At 53.0% G+C, this 20,215-nt stretch overlaps 1 protein-coding gene across 3 annotated transcripts in view; it reads left to right on the top strand.

Moving 5' to 3' along the window:
• WSCD1 (WSC domain containing 1) overlaps positions 1-20,215 on the top strand; it is a 46,915-nt gene that overhangs the window by 9,974 nt on the left and 16,726 nt on the right. For all 3 annotated transcript variants that reach the window (XM_043903488.1, XM_043903486.1, XM_043903487.1), the window contains 4 exons: positions 1,585-2,287; positions 8,829-8,943; positions 9,291-9,475; positions 11,189-11,310. In XM_043903488.1, the coding sequence (XP_043759423.1) occupies positions 1,861-2,287; positions 8,829-8,943; positions 9,291-9,475; positions 11,189-11,310 (849 nt within the window). In that variant the 5' untranslated portion in view covers positions 1,585-1,860. The remainder of the gene's footprint in view (positions 1-1,584; positions 2,288-8,828; positions 8,944-9,290; positions 9,476-11,188; positions 11,311-20,215) is intronic.

Below are 20,215 nucleotides of genomic sequence, written 5' to 3'. Positions count from 1 at the left end.
TTTAAGCAGGGGAGCGCCGTGATCAGATTTGCGTGTTAGGAGGATCACCTTGGCAGCCTTGCAGAGGATGGATTGGAGGGGCCAAAGCTGGAGGCAGGGGGATCAATCCGGATTTCTTGGGATTTTCTCTGTGGTTTTACAAATCTGACGAGGCTAGCTGGGGTGGGCCTGGCACACACCAGCTAACAGAGAAAATAAAAGAGACCCGTCTGAAATGGCTCCCAGACTCAGCATTTAATTCCACCTTCATTTGCTGACTCCCTACCCTGCCACCCCTGCCCCAGCCTAAAAGACCCACTGGACCCCCCTAATTCTCAGATCCTACCCTCCCCAGAAGCCTCAGAAACTGGCGGCTCTCGGCATTGAATCAGAAAGGGTCATGCTGGTCTGACACCACCCCCTCCCAGACCCTGGAATGCCAGGCCACAAGAGCCCAAACGTTGTCTTTCCTCTCACACCCGGCTACTGTCCCCAGGGCACAGAGCAGCCATTGAGGGGCCGCGGGGTCCTGGCGGGGGTCCCGGGCCTGTTAGTTACAGGCAGCGGCTTAGTCACGCTCCTCGGAGCCTTTCACCCCGGGACAAGCCTGTCCTTGTGTTCTGGGCTGTCCTTATCCAGCAGCCCAGCTCGCAGCAGCTGCGGGCCCCTTTGCCAACCCCCGACAGTGCACTTCAGAGGCGCCGTCAAAGGCAACCAAAGCCCAGTGTGAGAGCTGAGTCCTGGGGAGCAGAGGGGCACCCTGGGAAGGCTGCTCCGAGAGCCTCCTTGCTTCTCTACACCAGGAATCCAGCCTCTGCTGACAGGTGCATGGCCCCGGGGGCTCTCCTGCTCTGCTGTCCTCCCTTCAGGAAGCAAGGAAGACTATGCAAGCCCACCCCCTCCTCTGTACCCTCTCCTGGGTTAAAACCAACCCACCTCTGTAGAAGCATTTCCAAAAGACAGTTTGCAGCCCCAGTACACACGTGCATCGAGCACCTGCTGTATACTCATGCCCTGGCCTGAGTGCACCTATAGGTAGTAGGGTCTCATTACAGGCTGGGCCACGTGGGGGTTCACAGTTCAGGCTCTGAATTCACGCTGTTCCAAACCTTGGCTCCTCTTCTCCCCAGTTGTGTGACTTTGGGAAATTTACTTAGTCTCCCTTTGCCACAGTTTCCTCATCTGTAAAATGGGGGTAAAGCTGTATGTATCTCTCTCTGGGTTGGAGTGAGGATTAAATGAGATGATACATAAAGTGTCTAACTCAAAGCCTGGCATATAGCTTAAGGATTCATACAAGGTCACTGCTGCTGTTTTTCCTCCTTCCTGTTGTCATCAGTGGATTGTCCTATTGCTCCAGGGTAGAGCGTTAGTTCCATTTTACAGATGAGGAGACTGAGGCCCCGTGAACTGAAATAGCCCACCTGCTGTCACATAGTCGTCCTGCAGCAGAGCTGGTGTTGGAACCAGGCTCTCTGTCCCTCGTTTCTGCAGCATAGCCAGCCCCTTTGGCTGACAGAACACAGAGGCGTGGGGCTCCTGACCCTGGGGCAGTGGGAGAGGTGGACCCTCCCATCGCCTCTAAGCGCCCTTTCTCTTTTCCAGGTTTCGGAGCCAGGACATGAAGGTCGCTAGAACCCAGGGATGGCGAAGTTCCTGACACTTGGGCAGAAGCTGCAGCTGCAGGGCCCAGGGCCGGAGCTCAGCAATGGTGCTATCTGAGCACCTGCTGGAAACAGGGCAGGAGGAGCAGTAGCCCCAGGAGAGAACAGGCCGGTGCTGGCATGCAGGGATGACACCTCCGGAGGCTCCGGCCTCCTTCCCGCCTGGGTGCTAGGAGCCGTCCCCGGGCTCCAGCTGGGAGCCCTGCCGCCCAGGGGCATGGCCAAACCTTTCTTCCGACTCCAGAAGTTTCTCCGCCGGACGCAGTTCCTGCTCTTCTTCCTCACTGCCGCCTACCTGATGACCGGCAGCCTGCTGCTGCTGCAGCGGGCCCGCGTGGGCCTCCCGCCGGGCCCCCGGGCCCCTGGCCCGCTGCAGGCCCTGCCTGTGGCCGCTGTGGCGCTGGGCGTGGGCCTATTGGACAGCCGAGCCCTGCACGACGCCCGGGTCAGCCCGGAGCTGCTGCTCGGCGTGGACATGCTGCGGGGCCCCCTGGCCCGGCCTCGGCCCGGCCCCCGCTGGCTCCGCAGCCGCAACTCGGAGCTGCGCCAGCTGCGGCGTCGCTGGTTCCACCACTTCATGGGGGACCCCCCGGGCCCACCCGCGCTGAGCCCCGAGGCCCCCCAGCCAGCCACCAGCAGCCGAGGTAGGTGCTTAGCCTGGGTCCCCTTACACATATGAGAGCTCTTCCTGGGAGCCCCATTTGGGGGCACAGGACTGGTGTCCGCTCTCCCTGGCCCTGGCTGCAGCCTGAGAAGTGGGAACCGAAGGCCCATGGCCTTCCCACAGCCTGCTTTCCCCAGCCCCACCACAGACGGGAGGGGCCTGGGAGGAGAAGCCCTTGGGAGTTTTGCTCACTCCCTAGCTGGACTGCATGTGGCTGGGGGTTGAGATGTGTAAGCATCTTAGAGCTGAGACAGACCTGAGCTTAAATTCTGGCTCATTCCCCAAACTTACTGGGTGACCACGTCTCTTAATTTCTCTGTCCCTTGGAAATGGAGGTCGAGATACCTGCCCCAGGGTTGTGGTGAGGATTAAATGTGATAATGTACAGCAGCAGTTCGGTAAGTGGGATCCCAGGCCGCAACCCAGCACCACCCAGTAGCTTGTTGCAAATGCAGGTTCTCAGGTTCTCTTGGACTCCCCAAGTCTCGAACTCTGGGGCGAGGGCTGCAGAACTGCAGGCTGCAGTCTGGGGCAGCATGGTCTCCAGGTGGCTTGCATGTGCACTGAGGCTGAGGACCACTGGACTAGGGGGCCTATTGTATGCACTGGCAGTCAGGAATTATTATTATTATTTAATAACAATAGCTGACTTGTGTAGCAGTGACCGCACACCTGTAAGTGTTGTATTTACAGGTGCTATTATTATTGTTATGGGGCTTCCCAGGTGGTGCTAGTAGTAAAAAGCTACCTGCCAATGCAGGAGATGTAAGAGACACAGGTTTAATCCCTGGGTTGGGAAGATCCCCTAGAGAGCATGGCAATCCACTTCAGTATTCTTGCTTGAAGAATCCCATAGACAGAGGAGCCTGGCAGGCTATGGGCCATAAGGTCACAAAGAGTCGGACATGACTGAAGCGACTTAGCATGCATGCACTATTATTATAACTCAGTTTTGCAGGTGAAGAGGCATGGAGATTGTTAAGTAAATTCTCCAAGATCATTCTCTTAGTTTTGGCTCCTTGGAAGCAAACCCTGAAACTAGGATTCACATGGACATGGTTTGTTTTGGATATGACCCCAGGAACACTGGTAGGGAGTGGGAAGTGAGACAGGGGAGGAGGTGGCCAGTACAGGGTATGTTATGGAGCAGATGGGGACTTGGAATGAGGGTAGAACCTGCATCTTAGGGTGCAGCCTGGAGACAGCAAGGCTGGGGGGACACGGGCAGGGCACTGACCAGAACTGCTGGAGTCACACCACTGGGACTCCATCATGGGGTCAGCCTGGCTCCAGCTTGGAGCTCTTAGCACCGAGTTATCCAGACTGTGCGGGGCCTAGAGACTGAGCCTGTGTGAAGGGAGCACCCAGGGAGTGTCAGAGCCGTTGTTGGGTGGTGACTGATCTCAGACAGTGTCTCAGCATCTCTGTCACCACCTTATTTGATCCTGTACAAATCGCTGGAAAAGTGCTCTCCTGAGTGTAAGAAGTATGGTTGGAGCTTTGAATCCTCAGTGGCAGGATGTAGAAGAAGATGGTGGCCCGATACAGTGAAGACTGCAGGACTATGCCTTCTATAGAAGAAACTTCCATAGAAGGAAGTGTCCTCTGAAATCCTCTAGGTCATAGCCCTTGTGTGGGATTCCTCAGCAAGGCTTCCATGTAAGAATGAGGGAGAGTCGAGGAACCACTTCTGTAACTCATTTCATATAGTTATAATTTCTATAAACTCCTCCCAACACATCAAGAAGCAGAGTCTCTATCAAGGTGATGCCAGTGTAGCTCATTTATACTAAGGTATAAAGAACTGACCAAAGTCACCATGGATTTCTTATAAAGAAGGCATGGAAAGAGCATGGATTTTGAAAACAGACCTGGATTTGTCTCTTGGTATTGCCAGTTATTGACTCTAGGACCTTGGCAAATTAGCCATGATTCCTCTTTTTATTTTTCTCAGTCCACACTTAGCACATATGAGTCTCCATGTGTGCTATTCACTTTACACTTGAGGAGCTCCGTCTGTAGTGGTGGAGTCAGATATGCATCTAGATGATTACTACCTAGCATGACTGAGGCGTCAGAGAGGCACATGCAAAAGGCTTGGGGCTCGTTACACAGAAGTGACAAGTTCTTAGTAACCTGGCTTCAGGGTGACTGGCCAGGAGAGGGGAGCACCCGGGGTGACCTGGTTACAGCCCCGTGTGTAGAATATCTACGTCCTGGAGAACCAGCGGGCACTCTTTAGGTCATCATTTAAAGAGGCGATGGAAGAGGCTGTAGTGAAAGCTGAAGGCAGTGGTGAGATCCAAACACGACAGACCATCACCTATTATACACCAGGGTTTCTGTCCTGAGTCTCTGAGTACCTTCTGCACTCTGGCTGACCCTCCCTGGTGATCCCCAAACCTGGCAAGGGAGGGGTTAATGCCTAATTCAGTGGGAACAGTCAAGCTCTGGTGTTGAATGGTGACAATTCAGACCAGTCCGTGCCTCACATCAGTTATTCAGTATTTTGAACATCCCCCAGGATTGGAGGAAGAATTCGCCCTGGGAGAGGCGGTGGTGTCACGCAGCTGAAGATCTTCAGAGGAAGTGGGGAGAGGCAGGCACTGGCCCTAGAACCCTCTGGGAGCCCCCTTCCTCTCTTGGGGCTCTGTGGGGCCCTGCATAGCCAGGCTGGCCTCCCTGGTGGAGGCCCGCCCTCGGGACAGCTGCTGGAGCTGCAGACAAAGAGGGCGTCTCTTCGCAGCCCCGGGCAGCCCGCCATCCTCCTGTAAGGGGATCCGGCAAGGCTTGGAAGCCGCAGGAGGCCCCATCAATCACTGAGCATTTCATTATACCTTGGACAACATCCATAATGGAATAAAATGTCAGTAAGTTTACTAGGGGAAAAATAGTAACTTCTCCATAGCCAGTTTGTTTTTTATTGATAGTAATTTCCAAAGACATTCCAATATCTCCGAAGCCATCGTTAATAGCCTCGCGGCATGTCCATTTTGATGTGCAAATGAACAGATGCAGAGTCACAGACAATAATGCATCGCCTCCGTTTCAGCCGAAAGTAATAAATCCGCCTCAGAATGTGTCCCAGTGCATCCCTGGGAAGTCCTTTCTTTCTACACATTCCCGCCTCTGTCAGGGAGTTAGAAAAGCCATTCATTATTTTTCCAGGAAAAAAGACTCACCTCCTCCTCACGAATGGGGGGAGGTATTTGGGTCTTGCTACAAACAGAGACGGGGCCAGCCGGGCGTGGGTGTTCCTCCAGACTGGTCAGTTCCACCCACCAGCCAACTGGGAGCTGGCTAGCCTCTCCTTGTTTTTGAAGAACCCAACCCTGACCGCTCGAAACCCTTTCTTTCTCTTTTATTAATGTGCTCTGCTAATATTTACGGAGCCATCGGCATACCCGGCCCCAGGTTACAGTGTAGGATGAGAATAATAATAGCTGTCGCTTATCCGAGCATCTGCTGTGTGCCAACCATTGTTCTGCCTAGATAGACATCTGTTATCTCATTTAATTTAATCTTCAAACAGCCTTATGATGTCAGCAGTGCTATCACCATTTTAATGATGAAGGGTTTGCATTTCGGGGAAGTAAAGTAATCTAAAAGTGTTTATTATTAATAATGACACATTGCAACAATAACAGTCACCCCTGAGCTTGTACTACATGCCACGCCTGCATTAGATAACTTTCCATGTTAGCTCATGGCATTCTCACAACCCCCCCCACCCCCATGAATTCCGTGGGACCGTATGCTTCACAGATGCGGAAGCAGAGGCTGCACATGCCAGGTCACGCAGCCAGATAGAGCAGAGCCTGGATATGAATCTGAGGCAGCCCATGCCCAAGAGCTTCTTCTTCCCGCCCCGCCCTGCAAACGTGTATGTGCCAGTCTCAGCCTCCAGGGGTCTTGAGCCCAGTCACCTTTAGAATCTCCTGGTTAATTTCCCATCAGCGGTGATAAATGTTTAACAACCCCCAAGCTTGTGTTTGGGATGTTTACTTGAAAGCTGTAATAGAATTTCGTCTTTGCTGAGCAACACATGTCAGAAATTTCTCAAATATTAGTTTTCTTTTACTAAGCAGGCAGGCTAAGGAGAACGATTGATTCTCGCTGACCTGGGTGAAAGCTTTCTGATCTCGGTAGTACTGAGATTTATATGGAGAGAGAGAAGCTTGCAGGGCCTGGGTGTCTGGAGCTCTGAGTAGAGGAGTGGAGCTTGTATCCATGGATGGACACTGGGTGTGGCCATGTGTGTGCTGGTGGGCATCCTGGTGAAGGTGGCCTCAAGAGGGTCATAGCCTGGAAGGGGGCAAGACCCTGTGACAGACACTGAAGGTCTTTGCTTTCACTGAAGCCCAGAGTTCTCTATTCTGAGGTTTCTGGGTCTTCAACCTTTTCTGGCATGACAGAGAGTCCTGTCTCCCACCATCTTGGCCATCTTCTCTTGCCTGGCCTTTTTTTAACCAGGGGCCCTGGGAATTGCACATTGGTGTAGCCAATAGGACCAGCGCCTCCTTGCATTTGGGCTCCCTGCTTTCCCTCTTGCACCCTCACAGGATGTCAGTGTGGGTTTTAGGAGCTCTGAGCCACTGTTGGCATCACGTCTGACCTTGGCAGCGAGTCATCACCTAAGGGGAAGTTGTGGTCCCTGCCCTCAACGAGCATGGTGCAGAGATGAGAAACACAGGTGTACACGATTTTTAACAACATTTAATGATCAGGATTTGCGTGACAGCAAGTTTTTCAGACACTCAATGTAATGGTGCAGGGAAAAGAGAGGCTGCAGAAGACTGGAGTGGTCAGGGCTGTAAGCCTTACCATCAAGGATGAGTAGGAAGCAAAGAGTGGATGTGCAGGAAGGAGCAGGGACATGACCAGATGTGGGTGGGAGAAATGAGCAAGGGGAGGGGGAGGGTGCCTTTATCCATTTGACAGTTGAGGAAACTGAGGCACAGAATGTTGAAATGATTTAATCAAGGTCAGAGACAGATTTAAACATGCTGTTCATACCCAGGAAAGTCACCCCTGATTCACGTCCCCAGGAATGTGGGCTGGCAGACTCACTCCTTCAAACCACTCAGCTGGTGGCCCTGAGCTGCTGTTTTGGGCAGCTTCTTGGCAGGAGTAGTCAGCACCAGTCTCGCCTGATCTGGGAGCTCCAGGACTGGTGGACGAGATGGTCACTCCTTCCCGCAAAGCCATTTGGGAGCTGGCTGGCTATGGGGAGGCCTTGGGCACAGTGCTTCCTGGAGACGCCCAACTTCCAGAGGCTACAGTGTGCTGCTCAGGTGCCACTTGAGACATCCTGGAGCTGAGTGCCAACATTTCCCCGGAGACGGGCAGCATCTTCATCATGGGTGCCTGATCCAGATCTGAGCGCAACTCTTGTGGGTGTGTGTTCACAGCTCGGACAGTGTGATGGTGTGTTTGCAAACTCCTGATGCATAGTTCCTTTAATGTGCTGTGGTGCACGTGATGTTTACACACCTAATGCACTTGTTAGCGTTCAGGTTCTCCAGGCTCCGCTGTGCATTTCTGGGAGTCAGCTCCCCGTCTTGGGGTGTGGTGGGGCAGGACTATTTCCCACTGACATGTGCACCGTTGGGTCAACATTGTCACTGCTTTGTGGAGACTTGCCCCTCAATGTCCCCTTCCAGGGATGTGCTGGAGATGCCTGACCTGGTGAGGGCTCAGGGTCTTGTGGTCCTAAGGATTCCCACACAGGACAGCCCTCTTACATGTTAACAGATGCCGCTTATACACCTCCAGTGATGGGGGCTTCCACCCTCCTGCGATGGCTGATATTTTCTTTTCTTTCTTTTTTTTTTTTTTTGATGTGAACCATTTTTACAGCCTTGATTGAACTTGTTAACAATATTTCCTCGGTTTATTTATTTATTTATTGGTAGCATAATGTGTGGGATCTTAGCTCCCAACCAGGGATCAAACCCACCTCCCCTGCATTGAAAGGCGAAGTCTTAACCCCTCGACCATGAGGGATGTCCCAGCAGGTTTTTTTCTCTTGGACTAGCTCTCCCTGTTTGCAAGATCTCTATATTAGCTAAGATCAAACTTTGCGTAACTCATTTCTTCCTTCTGGATCACAAGGAGGCAACAGAATCTGCCTATCAGGACATTAATGGACGCAGACAGGCCTCTCCTGGCTTAGGAAGGACAGGGATGAAGAGGAGAGGGGTCCAGGTGAAGCAATTAAACCAGCTAGACTTGGTGGGTGAGGGCTGGTGGAAGAAAGTTGTATTCTGGCTGATGCCAGGCTCCTGGCAGGGTGTCTATGGGACTATTGGCTGTTAACTAAGAAAGAGGGCAGGAAGGGAACAAGTTGGATGTGTCCAGAAGCACTGTGAGGAAGGTTGGACCACAACCTTGTCCCCTGGGCTTCTCTGAGAAGTGTCATAGCCAGGAAGGGCAATGCCAAGGGTGGGTTCAGGGATTAGGACCCTCCCGCTCTCCGGGGTGTCTGAGTTTCTGCTGTGGTTCTCCCTCATCCCCTGCAGGCACCTATGTGGGATGCTTCAGTGATGATGGCCAGGAGCGGACACTGAAGGGGGCTGTATTTTTTGACTTGAGAAAGATGACCGTCGCCCACTGCCAGGATGCATGCGCTGAGCGGTAAGTGGGGGCCCTAACGGTCAGCTCCACTGGAAATAAGGCTAAGAGGGAATCCCAGAGAGTGGGAGTTGTGTCCCTGAGGTGGTGCTTCTGCTGCCAGTGGGCTGTTGGAGTGCGGTTAGAGCTCGACGGATCAGATTCAGTTGTCCAAGACAAGGTTTACTGACGAGATGGCAGGGGATTGTGGAAAGAGCTCTGGGCTCAGTGTCAGGAGACCTGGGGCTCCTGTCCTGAGATTCCAGGACTCATCCTTATCCTGGCCTCAGACCCAGGGGCCGTTCCTGGATCCAGACCTCAGTGCCCCGGGCCAGGCTTGGGACTCACCCCAGGCCCCACTCTGCCTGCAGGTCCTACATCTACGCTGGCTTGGAGGCCGGGGCTGAGTGCTACTGTGGGAACCGACTCCCAGCGATGAGCGTCGGGCCGGAGGAGTGTAACCATGAGTGCAAAGGGGAGAAGAGCTCCGTGTGCGGAGGGGTGGGCCGGCTCTCCGTGTACCGCGTGGAGGAACTGCAGCCCGGCTCCAGGAAGCGTGAGTGCGCCCGCCTCTCCCTGAGCTCTATCTGCCCCTGCTGGCTGCCACCTCTGCGTCCACAGCCCTTCATCTAAATTCTGTGGGACGGAAACCGTGCTCTGCCTTCCCTACCACCTTCCCTGGACAGGCTCGTGGCAGGGGGCGAGGTGTTAGGGTCTGCCAAAGATCGCTTGAGATCATGACCAAACCACATCTTTCCTTGTCCTCTGTAGGAGAGAAAAACCGATCAGGAGGCCCAGAGCCTTGGTCTAGGTGTTTCTCAGACATGCTGTGTGGCCTCCCATCTTTGGGTTCCAGTCTATTTTGTCAAGTGCAGAGGGGCGGACCAGATAGTAGGAATGTTTCCTAGCTATACAACACCTTGAAGTGCTGGTAAAAGTGAAAGCCACTCTGTCGTGTCCGACTCTTTGTGACCCCATGGACTATACAGTCCCTGGAATTCTCCAGACTAGAATACCGGAGTGGGTAGCCTTTCCCTTCTCCAGGGGATCTTTCCAACCCAGGGATCGAACCCCAGTCACCCATATTGCAGGTGGATTCTTTACCAACTGAGCTATCAGGGAAGCCTAGGAAGTGCTGGGTAAAACTGAACAAATGTTGCTATAAATGCAAAGCTGAACTATCAAAAAAGTAAGGAAATCCCTGGCTCCAGCGGGAACTAGGAATCATGGCGGTGAGATGAAGATAGTTGACGATGCTATGCAGCAGTGGGTCTCCACGGGGGAAGCTGCTGGTCTTGGTGGCCACACGCCTTAGGTTTTAGTGTCCACAGAGGACAGAAAAGGAGGTTTTGAGTCCACCAGGGTAGAGACCTGGATTGAAACTTCTTTGTGAAGTTGGATTCAATTTCACTGAAGTATGTACATCAGTGAAATTTTAGATTAAAAAAAAAAAAAAACAAACACCTGCCAGAGACAGAAAAACTTGTCTGTTTGACCTGAGCTTCAGGTTGGGATCAGAGGAAGGTGCAGAGCAGGTCATCTGTGGCTCCATCTTGAAGGTGCCCTCCTGCCCTAAGTGGCCTGGGACTCTCACCTGGGGAGCGGGGGAGAAGGGTGTGGAATAGGGGTGACAGCCTGTGCCACACCTGAAGTCTAGAGGCAGCTGAGGTTCTGCCAGCAGCATGTCACATCACTGACTTCTCACAGCTCATGCTGCATCCTTACCTCTCAGCATGTATAGGGCGCCTGCTGTATGTCAGGGTCAGAACTGGGTGTGGGGTGAAAAGGGTGACCCAGATGCTGCCTCCCCCCAGGCTGCAGGGAGGTACTCGCAGTGGGGCATGGGTTCAATCCCTGATCCGGGAGCTAGGATTCCACATGCTGCATAGCATGGCAGAAAAGAAAAGGAAAAAAATCAACAGATTTGTGGAAGGAAGGGAGAAAGGGAAAGAAGGAAGGAAGGAGGGAGGGAAGAAGGATGGACACTGTCCCCGAGGGCTGGCGGGAGTAGCAAGTCAGGAGTTCAGCAGCTTCAGCCAAGTGATCCCTTGTCAGTGACCCTGGTGAGTAAGGTTCTGAAGTCTGCTTTCTGTCAGGAGCCTGGCTTGACCATAGCCTGTCTGGGCAGTTTACCTTCTCCGATTTGGAATCTGCTCCTCCTGAGTGTAATTCCACCTATTTCAGGATCTGAAGCTGCTATTTCCCCCGGGTCAGGCCCCAAGAAGGGCAGGCACCGCTTCTCACCAGATCCCCATTTCCTTCCCCGCAGGGAGGACTGTCACGTACCGGGGCTGCTTCCGACTGCCGGAGAACATCACACATGCCTTCCCCAACTCCCTGGCACAGGCCAATGTGACTGTGGAGACGTGCTCCGGATTCTGCTCCCAGAAAGTAAGAGGAATTATGACTTCACAGCTCTGTCCTTTAACCATCCAGCCAGAGTGGTGGTCTCAGGGAGGGCAGGTGCCTGTGGGGGACTGCAGCTGTCCGTCCTCCTTGGAGCCCTGGTGGGAGCTGAGGAGGGAGGGAGGCAGGTTTTGCAGCAGAGTCGCCGAGGACACCAGCAGGGAGCCTGCTGATGCTGAGATCCGAGCCTGGGTGGGGGATTGTCAGTGAAGGTTGTAAAACTGAAAGGATCGTGCCTTTCCCGACGTGAGCTCTTGGCACAAGTGTCAGATGTTAAATTGACTTGGTTTGGAAGCAGGAAGCTGCTGGCTCGGGGCTTGGGGAGTGCTGATGGATTTTCTGTTATTGGCACTGACAGCGTTGGGCCAAGAATCCGACTTCAGGGGCTGTAGTCGCTCAAGTCCCTTTGGTCCCTCAGCCAGGGCTGAGGCATGGAGTGTGACTCTTTGCAAGGGCTGGGCTGAGTACCAAAGGCCATGTGCCTGCACCGCATGTCGGCTCCGGGGTGGGAGACATGGATCAAGTTCAGACGGGGTTTGCATGTGGCACGATCGGGGTGGGGTGTGAAGCAGGGCTGGTGAGACCTGCAGGCTGCCAAAGAGCTTGGAGATCTGAGGCTGGAGACCCGAGATCTCCAGACTGGGCCAGATGCTATGGCCCTGGAAATGGCCCTGAGTGGCAGTAGGCTAGGGCTTGGGGCTCCAAATCCTGGGGTCCACTGGCTTTCATGGCACTGTAACACGTGGCAGTGGAACTGAGTGGGGCTAGGAGACAGGGGGGTCCTGCCCATGAAGGGGATGACGATGGTTATCAACAGTCCTAACCGGTATTCATCATTTATTCCATGCCAGTCTCTGTTCCAACTTCACATGGGTTAACCCACTTAATCCTCTTGACAACCGTATGGGATAGGTGTTCTGAGTAACTGCATTTTGTAGGTGAGGAAACAGAAAGCTTAAGCTTTCTGCCTGAAGCCACACAGCCAGGAAGGGGGAGAGCCAGGAATTGAACTCTGCCTAGTTCTGTAGCCTTCTGGTGCTTTGAAGGGTGCAGGGCGTGGACTTCAGTGAAAGCACGTGGAGTTGGACATGAAGACACGTGCCCTCCATGGGCCCCCACTCCCCAGGAGCCGCCCTCCCTCTGCTCTGTGCTCTCAGCCCTCTTGAGATGCTTCCCTTGGAGATGGGGGGAGACAAAGCCTTTTACCTACATGCTTTCCTCTTGCACAAGCGCAGCCTTTGAACTGGCTCTCTTCCATCTCCGGCATGTCCAAAGCCACTGCCAAGGGTGTCTTGGTGTCAGGGCTCCTGAGACACAATGCTGGGAGCCGAGAAGATCATTTTGTTGATTCAGAGACACCTGGACTGGGGCCCCCTTCTCCCCCTCTCCTGCTGGTGGGACCAGAGCCAGTGGAGGTGGCAAGGACACCTGCTCCCACAGCAGGGAAGAAAACCTCCTACCCTGGGCTTCCTTCACACCTGCGGTTCAGAGCGGCTCCCTGGAAAGACCCCCACTGTAATCAGAGGAAGTCAACTGGTCCAGACCTGCTGGCCTCCCGGGTCAACAGATGTACAGGCATCTTCCTGTGGGCTGGGCGCTGGGTTGCAGCCTTCCCCTGCTGGTCAGCTCTGATCCTCCCAGCACTCTGTGAAGGGGGGTAGTCTGACCCCTGCTTGCTGCAGAGCCAGCACAGGTTTGCAGGAGTGAGAGTTCTCACACACGAGCATGGAGGGACCGGCTTTACATCCCACTCTTATCTGTCTGTCTGTTAGTCCCTCAGTCATGCCCGACTCTTTGCAACCCCATGGACTGCAGCCACCACCCCCCACCACCCCTACCTCTGGGCTCCTCGGTCCATGGGATTTTCCAGGCAAGGATACAGGAGTGGTTTGCCATTTCCTTCTCTTATATATATATATATATATATATATATATATATATGTAATTTAATTAGTTAATTTATTTATCTTAGCTGCACTGGGTCTTCATTGCTGTGTGCAGGCTTTCCCTAGTTGCGACGAGCAGGGGCTACTCTTCACTGTGGTTCCAGGCCTTCTCATTGCGGTGACTCCTCTTGATGCAGAGCACAGGCTCTAGGCGTGCAGGCTCAGTAGTTGCGGCACACGGGCTTAGTTGCTCCACGGCACGTGGGATCTTCCTGGACCCGTGTCTCCTGCATTGGCAGGCGAATTCTTAACCACTGGACCACAGGGAAGCCCCCCCACATCCCACTCTTGACCCCATGCCCCATGCTTTCCATGCTTCTGCCTCTCAGTGTGACATCGGTGGAGGAAGGGGACAGGTGGGTGGGCTGTCGAGGAGAAGACAGGAAAAGAAACAAGAGGAAGGGAGCTGGCAGCCTCACAGCTGTGCGTCGTTGGTGCTTTAAATTTGTTTCCATAGATAAGACGCTCACGTGGAACACGGTGAAAGGACATCCAAGGGTGTCCAGGGGAAAGCCTTCCTCTCACTCTCTGTGTTGTCCACCTGTCCTTCCTTGGATGCAGGCGATGGGCCTAACCTCTCCCTCCCACTCTCAGAGAAATTCTATGAATATTCAGGCAGCTGTTCCTTTACAGAGTCAGGATGGCGTCACAAACCCCACAGGTGGTGACGAGCTGCATGCACTACCCTGCCCCGATCTCCTTCCCTGTGTCTTACAGATTGCTCCAAATTGGCACAGGAAGCGCTTCCTCACTCTTCTATGCCATTACATGGATGTCCTATCATTTATTTAACAAACACCCCACTGTTAAGCATTTAGGTTGTTTCCAATCTTTTGCTTTTACAAACAAGGTTGCGATGACTATCCTTATAGGGGAGTACTTCTGTGTTGGTGGTGGATCTGCGGGACACAATTCCTAGGCGGGGCTAGTTCCTTGTTCTGTGAGTAAACTTTGCTGTACTGCCCTGGTCAAAGGCTGTGTTCATTTTATGCACCCCTCCCCGCCCCAGCTCTGCGTGAGAGAGGAGCAAGGCACCCCTGAGACTCTGCTGTTGGGGAGGATGGTTTCAAAGCCACATCCCAGGTGGATGCCCCGCTGTATGGGGGCACCTTCCCTGGGGCAGCCCGTGAGGGGCCCAGACACAGAACTCGAAGCTTGTAAACTCTTCAACGCCTCTTTCCAGCCTTTCTTCAGAGGTACTGACACAAATCCAGGTCGGTGCAGTCTCGCATTGAAGCATGTGCCAAAAGAGACCTGCAGGCTCTTGGTACCTTATGCCATTTTGCACCTTAACGCTTCATACTTCTCCCCTTGAGATGGATTTCGTGGATGGGTTACCGGCTCAGCTCTGGGCAGCGATGCTGCGAATTGTTCAGACAGAACAAGGATGAAGGGGCACCCAGGGTTCTCATAAATGGCCTTTGCCCTCCAGGCGTCAGGATCTGTGCTGAAGGCTTGGCTCCTGTCCTCGCCTCCCCTGTATTGTTGGATGGGGGGTGGGGCTGTTTTCTTGGGTCCCATTGTTTAGATCCACAGAACGCTGCAGCTGTGAGGAGTAGTCACTATTTCCAGCTTTCAAGTTGAAAGCAGGTCTTGGCAGGACACACTTAGTGAGACGGGGCCAAACGCATGCGCTGACACTTACCGGGTGGGGGGTGGTGCCATTCCCCCCTGAAGAGAGGCTAAGACAGGAAGCAGGGACTCTGGCATACATCAGAGTAAGGTCAGTGCCTGATGGAGATGAAGGAGACTGGGAGGAAGGCTTAGGGAAGAGGACTGCAAATTTTTGGAAGGGTTGTTAGTCGCTCAGTCCTGTCCGACTCTTTGTGACCCTATGGACTGTAGTTTGCCAGGCTCCTCTGTCTATGCGATTTCCCAGGCAAGAATACTGGAGTGGGTATCTCCAGGGGACCTTCCCAACCCAGGGACTGAACCCAGGTCTCCTGCATTGCAGGCAGATTCTTTACTGTCTGAGCCACTGGGGAAGCCTTAGAGCTAGCAGATGCTGGGCAGTGTCAAAGGGCAAACGAGGGGTGTGAGGAACGCACATAAAACTGAGCAACACCTGGGCAGGGGTGAGGGGATTGGGAAAGCAGCCAGCCTGCCCACCCGGGGTGCAGGACCCCATGGCACCATGTGAAAGGTGGGGTGGGGACAGAGGCCTGCCTCTGAGTCCAGATGTTTGTAAGTTGCTAAGAGGGAGCTATGGACGGTGTGGTGGGGGAGAGGGCGGTATAACTGGTGTGGGCCTCATAGCTGTGGGTAGGATGCTGGGATCCCTTTGGGAGGCAGTAGTCCTCAGGGCCACCCCCAGAGATGCCTTGGCAATACTATGACCTAGCTTTGCCTGTGACCTGGCTCTGGAATTAGGGATTCCAGGTAGGGCAAGGATGAAGCTACAGATGTACTTGCAGGTAAAGCCCCATCTATCTGAGAGAGTGAGCCTTTGGTCCCCAGAGTGTCTGTTCCTCCCCTCTCCCTCGTCCTGCCCTGTGGCTGTGAGTGTGACTTGGACTCAAGCCTTCTGGATGGTCCCCATCAGCTCTCAGTAGGAGCTGGACTAGGACCCCGATCTCACTCTATAGCAGGGTTGCTCACCCTTGCATCTGTTATCAGTTGGGTCAGATCATTTGTGTGGGGATCTGTCTGTACAGTGTAGGATATTGAGCATCCCTCTACCCTGCTACAGACCAATAGCACCTCCACGCTTAGATGTGACAACCCAGACTGTCCCCAGACATAGCCAGGGTCCCCTGTGGTGCCCCCATTGAGAACCACTGTCCAGCGGGCCACCTGGAACCTGTTGGCTCAGCCATACCAAGACCCAGCTCACATTCACCATGCATCTGAATCCTGGTGATCGATTATCTTCTGCAACTATTTAGGGAGGATGAAGGAGCAAATTCCACTTCCAGCCCTGAAGTCTGGTAGATGCAGGATCAGTCAGAAGTTGAGGCCTGCAGAGGTCACAGTTCTATTTGCCGGAAGGGTTTTCTTTGTCCTCTCCTGGATGTGGAGGGTGAGGGAGAGAGGTGAATTGGGGGATTTCTGGCTGTACTTTCCTGCCTGGAGTGCCAAGCACTTCCTCTCCGGAAAGGCCAGCAGCAACCAAGGCTGCAGAAACGTCCCAGTGGCAGCTTCATCTCATCCTAATTTGGCTTCTAGACAAGCTCAGATATACTGCAATGTGGGAATGGTTACGTGATGCCATGGCCATACAGTGGACTATAATACAGCCATTGAAAATGTTTTCAAAGTCTTTTATGATGGAAATGCTCACAGCAGAATGTTAAATGGGGCACAGCTAAATCGGGGAGTGGGGGCTACAGGCTTAATTAGGGCTGACGGGCAGGGGCGCCAGGAGCAGCAGATGCCAGAGGTGGGGCACAAAAGCAGGAAAAGAGGGGGCACCTTCCTTGTGCCATGCCCCAGTTTTGAGCACCATCTGAGGTTTATTTGTGGCTCCCGATAAAAATCTCTGCTTTTTTTTTTTTTCTTTGCTAGTTAGTTACAATGGATTTGGGGAGCTCCCAGAATGTAGTTTGACAAGGAAAGAACACTTTGGGCCATTGATATCAGCATCTTAATGATCTGACTGTCTGCCAACAAGAGCAACTTGACCTATGTAAATGTGTTTTTAAACACAGTAAAATGATCTTGTCTAATTTTCTGCGATCGTGTTGGAGCTGGAAGAAAACCTGCTCATTCTCAGTCCTCCGGATCCTGTCACCTCCTTCATTTGGACAGAAGGTGAGAATGAGCTTAGCTGTTTGCAGTGCTGCCCATTCGGGTGAGGGGTCATTAATTTTGAAGCCCGGTTATTGGTGCAAGAGTAGACAGGCCCTTTACGGGAGCGTGTGTTCCACGGCAGGGCTGATGTGTGAAATCCAGCACCATCTGTAAATAGGTTACTAACGTGTGAAGCTTCAGCTATTAAGTCTTGTGATCTGAGGCTTGTTCTCTCAGCAACGGCTAGTAGTTCTACCGAGAAAGGCTTCGCAGGGAGAGGTGTTATCCTTTCTGCCTGCCCCCTTTTAGCCCCTTTTGGGGTGTGTGAGTTCTGCATACAGAATAGTAACCACCTGGATGTTTTCCCATCAATGTATCTTCTGAGGTTTTTTCCCTTTGTCCGTTTAACGGAGGCGTTAACCCAGCCGCCTGTGTGATGGAAAGGCACAGATTAACTCCAAGCTTGCTTGTTCTCTGCTGGGCGGTGGCCTGACCAAATCCCCTTGGATCTTGATAGATGCAGTCTGTCCTGTGTGGCCCCATTCCCTCCACTGGGCATGAAATTTCACGTCTCTGCCAAGGATTGGGTCTGTAAGGGTCTGGGTTTTCTGAATTAGTACCTCTGTCTGCTGTCTGGGGCTCCAGTCTCGGAGAGCCATCGCCCAAGGGGACATTCCCTAGGGGACACTCTGACGTTTGCCCCGAGCTGTCTTGAGGTGGCACCTTTGAGGCTGGAGATGTGGAAGGGGACTAGGGAGTCAGCGCTTCCAGTGGAGAAGGGTGGATACAGAGATGGCCCAGCACCCCCACCGCCACCCCATGTGTTAGCCTCCCCCAGACTCAGACCAACCAATCTGCCGAGAATCTAGTCTCTGCAAGACATCTTAATAGTATGGTTGTTCCTTGAAGAACACGGTTTGAATTGTACTTGTCCACTGATACATAGATTTTTTTCAGTGAAGAGGTACCACAGTTTACATCATCAGCCACTGGTTGAATCTGCGGGCATAGAACCACAGACTTGAGGAGCCGAGGATTTTGTTATCAGCAGTGGGTTCTGGAACCCATTCCCTGCAGATACCAAGAAATGACTGTATTTCATTCCATCCACAAATCCCCTTATAGCTGGAGAAGTCAAAACTCCATCTGTCTGAATTTAAACTCATACCAGAACCCTTAATCATTAAGCTACGCCCCCCTTTTACAGATGATAAAATCAAGGCTCACACTGCCCAATAGTTTGTTGATAGTCATGTAAATGGGATTCAAAACCTGGGATTCCTGGGGCTTCCAAGTGGTGCTAGTGGTAAAGAACCTGCCTGCCAATGCAGGAGACATAAGAGACATGGGTTCTATCCCTGGGTCTAGAAGGTCCCCTGGAGGAGGGCATGGCAAAGCCCGGGATTCCTTATGACAAGTCATGAACTGGGTCCGCTTCCCATAACTGCCTCTCCAAACCACACAGCTCTGCACCTGCACTCAGGTCAGAGGGAAACATGCTCTCAGTTCCAGGATCAGTGGGTTTACATTCAATCTGACATTTGCCTGAAAACAAGAGTCAACTCCCTCACCTCCCATCTCCCTCCAGGGGCATCTCCTCTCCTTTTTGTGTCTTAAATGTTACTCAGTTCTGCCTCTGGAGGCGAGAGACTGGTCAAAGCCAACCTCCATGCTGGTTCATGGATTTCATCACAAATCTACCGTCTTCATGTGTTTGCCTCCCAGAGATTAAGTGTGGTGTGTGGCAAAGCCGCGGTCTAGGAGTCTGGAAGGCTGGCTTCTGCTCCCACTCACATACCCTGACGGCCTGAGGTTGTCATGGGCTTCCTTCCGCCTGCCTCCAAGCCTCAGTTTCCCCTTCTGAAACCTAAAGCTCTCATCTCTGAAGTTTGGGGTGATGCTGTGTAATCCTAGAGATCCTGAGAAAGGTGCCTAGAGAGGAAGCAAGGATGGAGGAGAGGAGATCCCAGAGCGGGTGCTGCTTGGGGCCTCACTCCTCACCTGGTGGAATGTCCACTCCTTGACCCCTTGGCCACGGCCAAGCCTTTGCATATGGATCCCCACCCCACCCAGGGATTCCCAGGTGGCGCAGTGGTAAAGAATCCACCCGCCAAAGCAAGAGACACAAGAGACACGGGTTCGATCCCTGGGTGCAGAAGATCCCCTGGAGGAGGAAATGGCAACCTACTCCAATATTCTTGCCTGGAGAATCCATGGACAGAGGAGCCTGATGGGCTGTAGAGTTGCAAAGAGTCAGACAGGACTGAGCATGCATGCATGTACACGCCCCACCACTTGGAAAGCCCAGCCCTGGCCATGTCATGACCTGGCTCTAGGCTGATGCCCACCCACACCACAGCCCCAGCTCGCACCCGAGCTCCCATCCTGGGCACCCAGCCGTAAGCTGTAGAGGAAGTACTGGGATGAGAATGTATATCCCCCCTCTGCCCTCGGACACAGGCTGAGCCGGCTCCCTTTTGAACCCCTCATCTGTTTGAAACAGTGCCACGTCTGGGCTCCCATTTTTCTGCCTTGCTTTCTTGGTTCATTTTCTCCTCTTCTCTCTGTGCATGTGTTCTCTCTGTCTCTTTGTCTCTTACTGGAGCTTGGGGTGGAGGTACAGGAAGCAAGGAGGTCGGCAGAGAGATAAGATTCATCAATATTTAATTTTTATGGAAATCCTGTCTTAGAAATCCCCAAGGGGCTGAAAATTGTTCTGTGTTTTCAGAATCCAGTGATGTTGCTGAAGAGGTTATGTTGTAAATAAAACCACATTACTGTCTGCAGCTCTCCCGTTGCTCTGCAAACACCCGGAAACTTGACAGTTTAATCCACTCAAGGAAGCAAAAGGGTTCGGGTCACTGGTGGGGGCAGCCCAGGAATACAGGCTCCTGAGGCCTCAACATCAGCCACTGCCACCAGGGAGGGAGACAGAGCCAGCCCAACGAGCAGACTTTTTGTTTCTTTTTTTTTTTTTTTACCATGTGGCTGAGATTCTTGTCTGAACAGGATTCTCAGGATGGCAGAGCTCCCTGAGGTTCCTGTTGTCAGAGAGGGTTTGCTTAGATGGAGCAGACTTTCTTCTCTTTACTCGTGCCCGGGGCACAAGTGACCAACAGAAGGCTCATGTCCGAGTGCATTGCCAACAACTCTGGGGGGAGTCGAGATCTGGAAAGGACGTTCATTCATTCATTCCTTGGTTCCTCCATCCAACA

This window comes from Cervus elaphus, chromosome 5, assembly GCF_910594005.1.
Source record: "Cervus elaphus chromosome 5, mCerEla1.1, whole genome shotgun sequence".
NCBI classification, from domain to species: domain Eukaryota; kingdom Metazoa; phylum Chordata; class Mammalia; order Artiodactyla; family Cervidae; genus Cervus; species Cervus elaphus.
The sequence above is the reverse complement of the archived record's forward strand: the minus strand, read 5'-3'. Positions and strand labels throughout refer to the sequence as shown.